Source organism: Camelus ferus, chromosome 1 (genome assembly GCF_009834535.1).
Source record: "Camelus ferus isolate YT-003-E chromosome 1, BCGSAC_Cfer_1.0, whole genome shotgun sequence".
Taxonomy (NCBI): domain Eukaryota; kingdom Metazoa; phylum Chordata; class Mammalia; order Artiodactyla; family Camelidae; genus Camelus; species Camelus ferus.
The window spans coordinates 83,134,334-83,149,409 of record NC_045696.1 but is presented as its reverse complement, the minus strand read 5'-3'; the positions used below and the strand labels follow the sequence as shown (position 1 = coordinate 83,149,409).

Below are 15,076 nucleotides of genomic sequence, written 5' to 3'. Positions count from 1 at the left end.
TGTTACGCTGCCTGTTCGCCCTCTCCATTTTCTTCATAGCTTTTTACCCCGAGACCAGGGGGAAAGAGTGCAATGACATCTGTGGCCGTGAGAACGGAGGCAGCTGGGCAGTGCCAGTGCCCACGGGGCTGCACGGGAAACCCTGTGGAGACGGTAGGGAAAGCCGGTGCTGGTCACACGAGACGACTCTTCCAGTTCTTGAGATCTCTAGTGGGGAATAAACAAAATGAAAGCTACATCTGTATTTTTCAAGGTGGTCTTTTCTGAAGAAGTAAAGACGACAGTGTGTATACACAAGAGTACAATGGCTTTGACTGACAACATGTGTAACAGAACAAAATACGTGGTTCTTAAACCTCCAAGTCTGATCTAAGCAGGATGAACTGTGATACAGAGAAAGCTTTTTTCCTCCCCTGAGCAAAACATTGAGTTTGTGTATGCAGGTTTGGACCTAAGGACTGGGGTGAATTTATTTGCTTTGCGTAATAAAAGAGAGAAAAAATGGAACTCTTTGGGCAAATCAGGGAGGAAGAGAGATGAAAATCAGAGAAGAAAAGGAGAGGAGAGAGAGAGGAAAAGAGGGGAGAAATGATGGATGAAAAACTTACAAAGTCCAGTAAGTGCTGTATGTGAATTTTTCATGGAAACCAGTCAAGAGACCACATTTTCTACTTGAGTTGATAAAACACACACACAAAAACTGCTTGTACAGACCCAAGAGCTGAAGGCGGAGAGTCAGTGGAGATGTAGGTCTTCAGGGACTGCCAGAAATCATGGCGAGTTTATTACATTCTCACAGATCGTGGAACTAGGAAGATGGAACCCAAGTTTACTTCACTCTCTAAGAAGTGCAGGAAGGCTTCTGCTGGCATCTGACTTATTTATCCCCCGAACACTATTCATTTATTCAAAATATATGTATTAAGTGTTTGCAAGGCATTGTTCCAGGCTTTGTGATACGGTAACAAAACAAAAATAAAAAAGACCCTGGCCCTTCCATGTGGAACTTACAGTCTTGTTCAAAGCAGACGTAGGTCACAAATGTTGGTAGGTATTTCAAATGAAATATTAATGCATGCTTGGAGGTCAGACCATGAGGGCAGATTGTGTGAGCCAGGAAGAGACTTCTAGAGAAGTGACACTTCAGCAGAAGCCTGCAAAATGAGGAGACGCGAGGCAGGGAAGGAGAGAGGGAAGAGCATACAGACTGAGTGGGCCCCGTGTCACCAGACACTGAAGTAGGTAAGAGTGACTTGCATTAGAGGCACCCTGAAGAAGCTCAGCGCAGCTGGTGGAGCAAAAGTCAGTAAGGGAGAGGTGAGTGCCACACGAGGTCAGCCAGTGTAGTGGCTCATTGGTCTTGTTAAGTTTGGGGGTTTTCATCTGAAAGCAGTGACAAGTCATTGCAGAATTTTGGGCAGAGAATACAAAATCATATGCGTGGTTTTTAAAAGCTTTCTCTGGCCTCGGTCCAATTCCGTTGGAAACCTCTTATCTTTGGCAAGCTCCTTATTTCATGAAACAACAGCTCTAGCAAGGCTTGCATGCGGGTTAATATTTGCTTTGTTTGTCTTTCCACCCTCCAGGATGCCCAAAAGGATGCTTTGGGAGCAACTGCAAAAGGAAATGTAACTGCCCACAACGGCCATTGCCACAGGGTGTATGGCGCGCCTGCATGTGTGAGCCAGGGTGCTGTGGGAGGTTTTGTCATCTGAGTAAGTCACAGACACTACCTTTTCTCTCTGCGTGAAGCAAGGAAGCTCAGAAAACTACCAAAAATACATCAGTGTCAACCTAAAGACAGACACCCAGTGTAAGAGCTGTGAGTTTAAGTTTTATTCAGGATCTTGCTGAGACTTTAGCCCAGGAGACAGCCACTTGTTTAGCTCTGAGGAAACTGCTCCGAAAAGAGAGGGGAAAATCCAGTTTATTTATCTATATTTCAGTCCTCCCATGCACATCTCTTTTAATTTTAGGGTTGACTTAATTGGCACCACAACTGTTGTATGATGTTTATACATTATCCTTTATGTCAGATAAAATGCCTTATATATTATTAAAGAGTGAGTGCAGTCACACACTTACTATATTATTCATCCTGAGTTCCCCACCCCTGGGTGCACTGTTGGCGGGCAACCACCAGGGGGTTAGGGCTTCACCTTCGTGGAACTGGGTGGTGAGCAACACGTCTCTGTTCTTCTTTGTTCACACTAGATGAAGGGAAAGAGTAGAAAGCATAACATATTTTATATGGTCATATCATACATGACAGTTGATGTTCTAGTCTTTATTTAGCTTCCTTCCATTGCAAGAATCTATATTTTCATGAATGAAAGAAAAATGTTTCTGGAGTCTTCCTATTTTTTCCTAGTTAGTGTTCACCTTAATTGTTGAGAGAGGATTGTTAATAGTTCATTTATGTGAACATCCAACACTTAAGGAAGTTGAATATCAAAGGCCAAGACAAGTATCTTTTATTTCTTGTGCAGAACAGTATCATTCCCTGAAATTTCTAAAATATACTATTCACTATGCGTTTTGACCAGCTATCACGTTTTGTAAAAGATGTGAGAAAACACAATCACCAGCAAATATTTCAGCCCATCAGTAACTTTTAAGCTGTCTCCCGATGGGACAGCTCTGGATGTCCACCAGCCGTCTCACCTTGAAGCTGCACCTTGCTCCCCTATCTGTTCCATGTGCCCTCTTCTGAAAATCCTTCCTGAGTGACCCTCAGTAATACCATGACCCACTTTTAATAACAGAAACCTTTTGAGTCTTATATATAACTCACTCTGTCCCTGGCAACTGAGACAAGGATCTCCCTCCATGGTGGCATCATAACCACCATGTTCAATTATCTCTGCTAATAACAGCAGATATTAACAGATGCTAATAATTTCCATCCATCAGAAAGTCAAGTGGCTTATTTTGTTCTCTCCAAGCAGCTTTCCACAGCAACACATATATAGGCATATAATACAGTTGCCTTGAGCCTGGAGGGCACTTGAAGGATCTTTTATTTGAGTCCCTTGGATACCTGTAATTGGGGGGGGGGGGAATTATGTTTTGGAAAGGGAATTGAATTACTGTAGGTAACTCCTCATAGAGAAAACTAAGGGTAAGTTTTCCTGAATGCAAAGGTGGGACTTTGTCAAATTAGAATTCCTGTGCTGACTACCATCCCTAAAACTCAAAATAAAGGAAGAAAAGCCAAGTACCATTTGCCAAAGATGTGGCCAAGATAATGCTTCCGTCAGGGTGAAAGTTCTGTGTTATCTACATGATGTAAAATTATTTTGGATTACCATATAATGAGAGGGAATGAAAACAGTGGCGAGCCTTCTCATCAGGGCTTGTCCATCATCGCTCTGCTGTAGCAGGATGAATATGGGGTCTGACAGGCCTTAGCAGTCCTTGGAGAATATTAACTACAGGCACCAATGGAGCAGATTGAGAAGCAATTTCTCTCCCGGAAGCACCAAAGCCTTTTAAGTAGTTCAGGCTTCACTGTTCGCATCCAGTTGCCAAAAATTAAATGAATTGCCTGATTTGAAAGACATTTGTTTCCCTATTTTTTTCTTGGCAGTCAGGATGAGCCCCTTGTTTTCCCCATAATCAGCCCCCGCAGAACTACGTGCCTGTGCACTCACAGTGTGAAAGAAACAAAGCATGGTTTTCAGGTGACCGGTTTGCCTCCACCTGCTTGCAGGCTGTCCCAACGGGGCCTACGGAGCTGGCCACTCTTCCGAATGTCAGTGTGTGGAGGAGAACACCCTGGAAAGCAGTGCCAAAAATGGCAGTTGCACCTGCAAATCTGGTTACCAAGGCAACAGATGCCAGAAAGGTAGAATCTGATGATAAATTTTCTTTCTTCTCTAATAACAATGCTCAGCTTTTGTTTCGCACCATATGATCACTAATTAGTTAATCCACCAGAGTCCTCAGGAGATCAGTGAGCTTTATTAGTTCCCTGTTTGTTGGTGAGGAAACCGAGACACAGGGCAATAAAGTTATTTAACCTTGTCTTCTCAGCCTCTGCTGTTAGCTGTCTGCTTGCTGGCTTGAGCAAAAGAATAAAGATCACGTTGCAGAGAATCTTATTCTAAGAAGATGAGAGCTGGCCAATCACTCGTTCAAGTTGAGCCAATCAACTAAGGGCTGCCAGCTTCCAGAGTTAAAGGCTAGTTTTCTTTACATCTAAAGACAGATTATTCAAACAAATATAATAGAAACCATAGAAAATTTTGGAAAATTTAAATATGGTTGTCAGTATGGTCCTTTCTCAAATTTCCAGATATTACATAAAGAATTTCTTTATAATTCTACAAATATAAAAGTTTATGTGCAGCATAATTCCAAGGATAAGTGTCTTGTATAGATACACGTGTGTGGGTGTATGTAAAATTTGGAAAAAGGTATTCCAAGATGTTAGTTTGTGGACTCATGGTTTGTGGACACATGGAGTGCTTTTCTCCGTGTATTTATGTGGCTCTTCTCATTTTCTCAAAAAGTCTTACATTACCTTTTCACTGAATCTTGTCAGCACCATACTACTTAAAATTGCAACTTGCAGGTCTCCTTGAACTTTTTTATTTTTCCAAAATGCTTACCACCTTCTGACATACCGTACACTCTAATTATTATGTACAATATGTATTGCCTGCCCTTCCTGTTGGAAGCCAAGTTCCAACAAGGGAAGGATAGCTATTCACTTTTTTCACCACAATATCCCCAAGCTCCCAGAACAATCAGGACATATAGAAGTTGTTCAATATGTATTTTCTTAAATGAATATATAAATGTGAATCTTCAATGTTTATCCTTTATACATTTTTCTCATGTTATCATACATTCTGAATTAAGCACTTGTTACCATTTTCTTTAGGGGCAATTATCACGCCTTTTTTTTCTCTTTAATACATAGCAAGACTGAACATAGAACAAATAAAACGAACATAACCAATGGCAGGTGAATTTTTTGCCTTTGAAGTGATCCAGAGCACTCTTGTTTAAAATCAGGAGATAATAGGTTTGAAAGGAAGCCATCATATTGTTGGGTCCACTTACAGGGGCAGGGACTGGGATGGAAGATCGTTCTTGGCTCTCGGCTGTTACACATTGCTGTTCACGTGGTCATCTTCAGAGAGTCAGCGAGGCTTGTCCAGGCTGACTGAAAGGCAGTGAGAATCTTCCAGATTGTCCTGTGGCGTGGAACTGACTATGGAATTGGAGTGTATGAGCAGAAATGTCCATCAGGAGTTCATGGAGAGGGGGCCATTTAGATAGCTAGATTGTGACTTCTAGGCAATGGGGAAGAGAACTTGGGGAAACAGAAGCCTGACATTTCAGGGAAGTGTTTAATGTGGTATGAGAGTGGGTCCTATTCTAATATCTAAATCTCCTCCCACTTCAACTGACATTTAAGCCTAGAGTCAACCCCTTATGTATTCCCCAACTAGCGATGTCATGCCCTGGAAGTCAACGCATGAGGAGATAATACCGTATACACACACCTGGGTAAATTTAATTTATTCTGATAACATTTTCTTAAAGCATCTGCTGAATATACTATATTGGAAAATGCTTCTGAGATGCCCACTGTGAAGGAAAATGAGTTGAAAGTGTATGTAAATCAGCAAAATAGAGAGGTCACCATAATCTCAGGAAAACATATTATTTTTCAATCAGATAATTTTGTCCAATTCTAATATTTTTGTCTAACCACAAAATGAAATTATGAATCAGACCGGAGCAGGTGAATGGGATCGCCATGATTGGCAGCTGCAATCAAGGCAAGGCGAGCTCTCTGAGAGCTGTGTGTGATGAGAATCAGGTCTGTTGTTGTTCTCTTTCTTTTTCAAAAGAGTGATGTAGCCCAAGTGCTCCTGGAGCCAGACATATCTTTAAAAACCTTGACTCCAGCCCTGTGTCTAGATTGCAGATGAATAGTTAATTAAAGACTGCAAATTGTTTCAACGGCACTAATGAACAGCGCTCTCCACAATCAGCACCAGGCCTCGCGTAGCCCATCAGTGATGACTTTTAAGAGCAGAAGAGCTGGTTCCTACCCTAATCTGTGAAACAGCAAAAAAGAGAAAGAGGGAAAAATTTAAAACAACAGCAACCAGTGTCTGCCTTGTTTTGATTAGTTTGTAGCCTGAGGTATTTTGGACCCCAGCTGTAGGCAGACCCGAGTGCGGCCCAGCAGGGCTCTTGAGTCCGTCTGAGGGGGCCTATTCAACCTGTCACCATGAAAAGGACAGATTTTGTTCCAGTAGTTATGAACTTTAAATTTTGAACACTGGCAAGTCTCTGAGAACTGGTTAATTGACTTGAAAAGTGCTGAGTAAGTACTGTAGCATAAGTTGGGTTTAGCGGCTGAGAGCGCCAGTTTCAGAGGCCAGATCTGAATTCAAATCCTCACTTTGCTATATATTAGCTCTGTGACCCAGAATAAGTCACTTAACCCCTCGGAGCCTCAGTTTCTTACCTAAATGGAGACAAAGTTGCTCATGTCGTATAGTGATTGTTACGGAAATGTGAACTGATGTATGTAAAGTGTTCGGCACAGAGTAAGTGAACAACAGATCATAGCCAGGAATGGTATGAGCATCCCAGAAAATTCAACAATCCTGTTATTCAGAGACTTGGCCCTGGACAAGAGGATACTTTGCAGCCCAACTTGGTTTAATGTAACTTTCCATAACTGTTGCATGTTTAGGAAAGTTTCACAGATTTCGCTGTGTTAAAAAGCATGTTTTCCACCAGGTTTCTAATGCCAGGCATTTCAGTGGAGGCAGAGAGCTCTAAATGAGCCCTCAGTGGTCCCTGCAGCATCAGCCATCCTTTTCCAGTTCAAAGGATATTCAGCAAAGCAGCACAAGTCCCTCTTTCTCCACCGCATACATCGTACAGTCTGTACAGTCTTACAAAACACACAAATTACAAACCTCTAGGGTGATGATTCTGGCTTACAAAATAAGTGAAGACCGAGAGAATAGGATTCAGGAAACCATTTGGGGACAAATTCCCAAGCAGTGCACCTCCCGAGCTTCCTTTACAAATTACATCTCATTTCAGATTTTGTTCTGTGGAACTGCCTCCAAAGATATATATCAAAATCGCTTCCATTGTTACTGTCTGAAAAATCACATTTTCAGCAAAAAGCCAACCTCTGTATCTGTGTTTCCAAAGTGACAAGATATGGCATCATGTTGATTTCTTCAGGGAGTATTTTTGGAAGTGCTATAAATCCTTAGAGGCTACTCTGAATGCTTCTTTCTTTGCGGTTCAGTCATCCACACATCCACTCACACACACATTCACATGCATACACATGCACACTTTTCCAACTCACTTAGGCAACAGCAGAAATCTGGGACCATCTTGAGATTTATTACAAGTCTTAGCTCCTTTCTTTTTCTCTCTTTTTATTTTACAAGCCTGTCCTGATGGCCTCTGGGGACCAGGGTGCCAGTTCTCCTGTGGACCCTGTGAGAATGGAGGTCAGAGAAAAAAAAAAAAAAAAACAAAACTGGAAACTGCAACTATCTTCCCCATTACACAGGAAAAGCCTGTACCGTACGTAAGTCATTAACCTAGACAAAATGACCCACGAAGTCATTGAAGTTGTTAGTTTTATAAGTGCTTATTTGTAACTGCTGTATGAGCTGTGATGTTAGTTGGGTACACGTTTTAACTGTCTATTGTTGTGTAACAAACCATCCCAACACCAACACTTTGTAACAAATCATCCGAACAATGATTTATGATGATTATTTTTTTTGATTCTGTGGATTTATAAGATGGTTTTCCTTCTGGTCTCACCTGGAGTCACTAGTGGCTGCTTCCAGCTAGTAGATCAGCTGGGGCTTCTTAACCAGGGGAATCTGGCCTTTCCTGTACATAGCGTTTCTACAAGGTTAGCTTGGGCTTCCTCATAGCATGGCGGATTCAAGACAAACGTCCAAGAAAGAGCATCCCCAAAGTGGGAAAACAGAAGCTACAATGTGTCAAAAAGTCTACCTTCAGAAGCCACACATAATTACCTCGGCCACACTGTAGTGCTTAAAGCAAGTCATAGGACAGCCAGATTCAAGGGGAGGAGAAACAGATCTACCTCCTGATGAGTCACAAAATCTCTGCAGAAGACCTGTTAGCTGGGAGATATGATTGTAGCCATCTTTGGAACCAACTGATCATAGCATACAACTTAAAGTTTTACTGAAAGGCACTATAAGAATTTGCTAGACTGTATTTAATCATTCTTGTTAGGGTGGGAGCAGATTATAGACTGATAAAAAGTTACGAGTTAAACTGAATCTGTTTCAGAGTGCCAGTAGAACTATGACCTTTTATGTTTGTCACTCTTACATAATCTGTCAACCCTGCCCACGTCGCCTTCTCTACTCCATCAGTGGTGGGACAGAGTAACTCGAAAACTTGAGGAAAGCAGTGGCTGGATGGTAAGAATGGTATCTTTTTTTTTTACATTACTATTTCAAATACAAATGGTTTGACAAAGGTTAGCAAAAGTCTATTATTTGAATTGTCTCTGATGTTATGAGGTGTGAACGGTGATCTGAATTAGCTTCAGTGTTTAGGACTTCCTAAAAACCAACAAGCAAATAAAACCAGAAACTTAAACGTAAATATAGAATGTAGCACCAGGATAATATTAGCACTTGGCTAATCATCTGATCATTGGGGAAAATGCATTACTGCCCCTCAGGAAAACCCTCAAGCAAGAGTGGTAGGACAAGGTCGTTGCCTGACGATTTTTCTAGATGTAACGAGATTGTCTGTGCTTTAGGACTGTCATTCTGTGCTGTTGACAAGCCTCTCAAACAGGATAAAGTTTGCTGGTGCAGCAGTTGGCTATCCCTAACCTACTTGTTTGCTTTTTTTTTTTTTTTTTTTTAAAAAAGCTTAAAGGTAAGAATTTACATATTCAAAAGGTAGTTACTTGCTATTTCCACAGTGAAGTGACATTTTTCTCTTGTCTAACTCAACTTCAATGGAATAATTATTAAGCAGGTAGTGATATATCTGTTCCAATTGATATAAATAGACTATTTAGAAACAAGTGAAAAGAAAGACAAACTGCTCATTCTTCAAAATATTAATTTTAATAGTTACATTATAACTCTCTTCCCTTCTAGGATTTCAAACCCCAGGAGAATATTCCATAATAATCCTGAGAGATTTGGGATGACAATTCTAATTTTATTGGCAACCTGATACATGAGATAATGTATTGAGTTGGGTAGGCAAAAATATTCCCCAACTCCTAGTCCAGTTTAATTTTAGTGTTACATGCTATTATCTGATTTTGCACACACAGATACAAACACAAATTATATAATTATCATAATTGGATATTTAGGGAAATGAATGGAAGCAAATGATGGGACTTATTAAAAATGCTTCATGTGTGCTCCACAAGGGATGTGTGTGGCATTTAAAAAGGGGCTTATGTTTGAAGAAAAGCATACAACATTTCTCTAAATACCCTGTAATGGTGCTTACAGAATTTTCAAACCTAGTTACTCTGCATAATGAACTGTAAAAATACTTACTGGCTATACAAGGTAATATGTTTTAGAGGCAGGAGAGACCAAAAAGCTATTTCTAAAAATAATGGCTTTATAGAAATTCCGATTTTTAGAAGTTATAAATACAAATACTAGGGCAAAATAATTTTTTTAAAGGGTTTTATTTCACTCTGTGAGAAAATCCTCAGGATTATGGTAGATTGTATTTTTTCTTTCTGCTTCCTAAACAGCATTGAGGTTGGGGGCAGCTGTGGTGCACAGACACTCGCACTCCTGATGAGAATGTATCGTCTCTGTGAAGGTTTAGCCTCATGTATTGGGCTTCTTACCAAATAATCTCAGAAGTGATCCCAGCTTTTTCTTTATCCCAGCCTTATTTATAAGAGTAAAAATATGGAATAGAAATAACGTAAATATGCACCAGGAGGAGAATGAGTAAACAAATCCTGTAACACATCAGTGGACTATTCTGATGTCATTAAGATTCATGTTTTTGGAAGAATGTGTAATGTCAGGAGAATTGACATTAAATTGACATTAGATGTTTTATATAGAGAATGGTCCAACTCCGCAAAAGCCTGTACCCACGTATGCATGTGGGAAATCATGGTAGAAAGGACCGCAGTTATTATCCAGATGGTGGGACTGTGAGTGAATATTTTCTCCGCTTTACAGTTCTGTCTTTCCCATAGTACTCCTTTACTGTTTTTCCCCTTTACAATCAAGGGAGAAACTACATCATCTTCAGACCGATCATTCACTAAATATCTAAGTAAGGTAATAGTTTGTTCTTAAGGTGTTGTCTCGTGGTCTTAACAGTTCCCATATAGTCAAGATGTTTTTTTCTTCAAATTGATCTTGTTGATCTTTTAATTTAAGACTGTTTTCTCCCACTTCAGATGATGTGGATTTTGAGCATAGCTTGGCAGCACCTCTAAAATACTTTTAAAAATTAATAAATGAAAGAACATAGTAGTGTTTCCTCTGAACACTTCATTTCCCTTTCTTTGGGAATCCCAGTTTCTATCCCTCGGTCATTTTGTTATTACTTCTCTAAATTCTGCCCTATTTTTTATGAGCATTTACAAAATAGGCCCCTTCCCTATTGGAGAAGAGAACACTAGAGAGAATGGGGGAGACGGTGTGTGAGAAGGGAGATACCAGTTCCAAATACAGATTAGCTTTAAACATTATATGACCAAACATCATGAAATAATGAATTATCATGAAGTGATGATGGTCAAACGTCATTAAAGGCCATGAAAACCATATTGAACACAGGTGTGAACTTTCTGTAGACAGAAGCTGATAAATGTTTAGCTACTGGGTTCTCTGAAATATAAAAACCCTGATTTGTATCGTTTGACGATTTCCCATGTAATCCTCCTACCACGGCGACTTCAAGCAACCAACGTGATGTCAGCTGGCTCGCAAAATTCCTGAAAATTTTCAGGTTGCAATTTAACAACTGGCTTTCTGAGCTGGTAATAGCAGCTCCAGTATACCACTAGCTAGCAAATAATTGTATTCTGCACACTTTGAATGATTTCTTAACCTTTTGTTTCTTTTTTGATACTGAGAAATGATTACTTTTCAGGTGTTGATTTTACTCTGCTGTTTCTAAACAGGTAACTAACTTGACCTTTGGGGTTGAATTAAATAAATCAACAAATGGTTTCAAGGAGCAAAAAAATTGCTGTTTAGCTAGACTATTTTATTTTTGATACAAAAAATAATCACTTAGCTTAATTGATTTGAGATTCAAAAAATAACCAAAAAAAAAATGTTGCATCACTTTATGTGTAGACTCAGTCCCCTCAGTCTCTTTCTCTAGGACTCATGTAGCTGGAGTATTGACTCAGATTTCCAGAAACCATTTGATACCTCAACCACTAATCTGTTTTCCAACTTCCCATAACACACCAACCATAAACCAGGGCTGGCATTTCCTTTATGACACACTGTTGTAAAAAAGAAGACACGTATCTAAGGCAGAAATCAAAGAGTACTTGTAAAACAAAATAAAACAAAACCAACACATAAAAAACTATTAGAAGAACAATTTTAAGAGCGTTAAGCATCACCAAGCACCAAGAGGTGAGGTGTAGTAACATGCCTTAACCTCTCTGAAGCCACCTTCAATTTGATTCTTAAAGTTACTGTAAAATAAATTGTGTTTAAATAATACATCTCCCATCCTTCCCAGCAGTGAGATGCATCTCCTTTACCAATCTGGTTCTCGGCAGGCGGTCCAGCCTGATGAACTATTAGCAAAATGTCAGCTCCCATGGAGACGTGCTACCGAGAGGCAACACTGAAGCAGAGACAGGACTTTCAAAACGCTACTGTGCAAATTCAGTTTTAAAATAGGGATGTGGTTGAGAACTGATGGCTGTGTCATTACCTATGCGTTCATCTCCCCATCACCTGCGGGAATGGGAGGGAGTCGTGCAGCGACGAAAGGGCTTTAAGTTGAGCACTGGTGGGTCCACTTGCTGCTCTTTCCCCTACGCTTATCGCCTTCCACGATGTCTCACCTAGATCTTCTTAAAGAAGTTAGTCCTGTCGTTACTTTGTAGCCCTCAACGACCTACTCAGTGCCTTACAAAATTCCACAGAGACTTTTGGGCACTAAAGACGCATCATCATTTTTGACTACTCTCTTCTGGATCCCACATACCCTAGTCTTCCCCACAAGCACCCTGTGCTTTTAAAATATGGCGCTATTATTCATTGCTCTTCTCTTAAAGAAATGTTTCTCCCTTCATTTTGTTGCCTATTAAAATCCCTCAGGGACTTTTATTTTCCAGTCTATGCAAACAAGCAAACAAAAACACTAAATCCCTGCCTTCCATAGCATTGCTCAGCACTTTGTATTATAATTGTCTGTTTATACATGATTAAAACCGTCATTCATTGTTGTATTCCCCAGCTCTTGATTTACAAGGAATGCTCATTAAAAATTTGCTAGATTCAATTAAAGAACATTTTTGACAACTTAGTAAAGCAGTTTAGGATTAAAGTTTCATAGTAATAATGTACCAAGTAAAAAGAGACATAAGAAACAGAGTTTTTGGTACTGAAAAATACTCAGGAGCCTACACTAAACTGGAGGGAATCACCAGGGCTTTTAAGATGGCAGCAGTGGTAAGAGGAGAAGGGAAGCCGAGGTGCAAGCCAGCACCACAGCTTCTTGGTCTCTACTCCATTTCTGAAAGCACTTCTCAGAAGCTTTTTTAAGAATGTGACAGACGACAAGGTGCAGAGTTGTTAGTTTTTATGGGCTCGGTAATTTCATATGCTAATGAGTAAGAGGATTACCCCAACTGAGTTGGGGGAGGGGGGAGGATTTCCAGGAAATGCCCTCCACTGCCTGCTTTTTGACCTTTTATGGTCAGCCTGGGAACCGTCATGGCGCCTGTGGGTGCGCCATGAGGCTTAGGGTCTACCGGAAGTCGAATCTTCTGCCATCTTAGTTCTAACCAGTGTGTCCTGTCCTCAGTTGCTGTGTCATTCCTTCAGTGGCTGTGCCCTGCCCCCTTCCCTCCTGTCTCAAAAGGATTTGATGACTAAGAACATCCAACACTGATGATTTTTTTTAAATGATTCTTTAGCTTCTTCCCAAAATTCTAGACTTATTTCTTTCTGTACTCACCTCCAATATACACAGTCCTTTCTCCTGAATATAGCAGGGCCACCTTAGAATAGTGAATAAATGTCGCCGGCTCTTGGTTTTTGTAAACAAAAGGAAGGGGTTCAACTAGATAATCGGTAATATATAGTAATATTTGCATAATAATATATAATTCAATGTGTAGTAAGTAACACTGCATGGTAAATATAGGCATATCCCATATAGTGATAATACATTACTCAAAGCTCATGGTAATTGAGCACCTGTTCTGTGTTCCCTGTGCTGTGCTTGTCATTCATTCACTCACCTAGTCCTCAGAACAACTGAGTTTGGTTCTATTACTATCCTCGTTTTATGAATGAGGATGCTGAATCTAGGTGGAATTAAGTAGCATGTCAGGAGTCATGTAATTAGTCATTGAAGACTAGATAATTGGTAAAGTTGATACAAGCACTAGATATCTAGAAAACTAGACTCTAGTTATTAATATTGTCATGTAGCTGCCTGCTTGTAAGAAAAAAGAAAGAAAATAGAGAATATTAGATTCCATAGAAAAACCTCAGTAGTCAAGAACTTTCATTAAGGTTATTCTTTTTTTTGGCCTCACATTTTTAGGTTGCAAAAAGAGTGACTGACACAGCCAAGAGCATTGTAGGGCTGTCAAGTGTCATAACAGCCTGTGCTCAATTTAATGACGGAGGGACGAGGTTTTTTGTTTATCTGCGTGCACCTTGCCCAGTGTATTTCCACAGCCTACGCTGCCTGCTGCACCATATCAGCAATGAGAGTTCTCAGTGGGACCTTGATACCAGCCAGTGTACCTGCCTGTCCAGCTGGACTGAGCCTGCTGACAGATACTGTAAATCAGAAGCTGATTATAAGTCCTGTTCATCCTCTAACATAAATAATGACCCAAAGAACTTTCTTCGCATTTTGCACTTGCTGAGAGTCTCAATTCCTTTGTGTTTCTATAGAGTAATCTTAACTGCATTTAAAATTCTTTTTATGTGTTGGTAAATATATCTGGCTAGCTGTCTACAGTAATCCATGATTACTCTTGCTGCTCACTTCCAGAGCCCTAAACTCAATATCTGGCAGAGGACAAAATAAATTCTTATTTCGACACAGTGAGTCATCCAGAAGTTCTACCTTCCAGTACACACACCTTTCATATATATACCCAGGCCCTTTGTGCATTACTAGTTTGGCTCATGGTCCACTGTATTTTGGAATTTTTATCTACTGTGATTGAATATTTAGTTTTACTTGTTTGACATGTATTCATTCTAGGACTGTGATTCCTTAGTATTTAAACATAAGGGCCGGTATGACATGCAGAACACTTTATTTTCTAATTTGCTTTTTGATATGATTATGTCCAGATATCATTGTTTCCTTCACAAGCAAAGATCTTCTAAGTCCTGATCTTCTATCTTTCTCTACTTGCAACAAATACGTATTTATTCTGCCTAAGTTTCCTCATCTGTAAAGGGGGAGTAACAAAGGACCTATCTCACCAGATTCTTAGGAGGATTGAATAGGTTAATACAAATTATACCTTTGGAAGGTCCATATGGTGTAGATTATCTGGAGAATTTCGCCCAGTGCTTTGAAGGTGAGAGAGGTCTCAGGTCATAATACTCACTGAGTTTTAATTTTGTTTTTGTTTATTGAGACTTCTATATCACTTGCCAGATGCTATATGGGATACTAAAAAAGATGTCTTCCTACCCTCAAGGAATTCATTCAAATTTAGTGATGAGAAAGGTGTATAAACCACTGAATGTAACTATATTTTAGAAGAGGATGAGATAATAGATGTATGATAGGAAGTTGTGATTAATTCCATTAGGGGGAATCCCTGAAGGCTTCATTGAAGTGGGGA

At 39.9% G+C, this 15,076-nt stretch overlaps 1 protein-coding gene across 2 annotated transcripts in view; it reads left to right on the top strand.

The window, feature by feature from the left end:
* LOC102518431 (EGF-like and EMI domain-containing protein 1) overlaps positions 1 to 15,076 on the top strand; it is a 497,761-nt gene that overhangs the window by 437,221 nt on the left and 45,464 nt on the right. For both annotated transcript variants that reach the window (XM_032484700.1, XM_032484705.1), the window contains exons 9-12: positions 1,587 to 1,715; positions 3,713 to 3,847; positions 7,446 to 7,588; positions 8,421 to 8,468. In XM_032484700.1, coding sequence (XP_032340591.1) covers positions 1,587 to 1,715; positions 3,713 to 3,847; positions 7,446 to 7,588; positions 8,421 to 8,468 — 455 coding nt within the window. The remainder of the gene's footprint in view (positions 1 to 1,586; positions 1,716 to 3,712; positions 3,848 to 7,445; positions 7,589 to 8,420; positions 8,469 to 15,076) is intronic.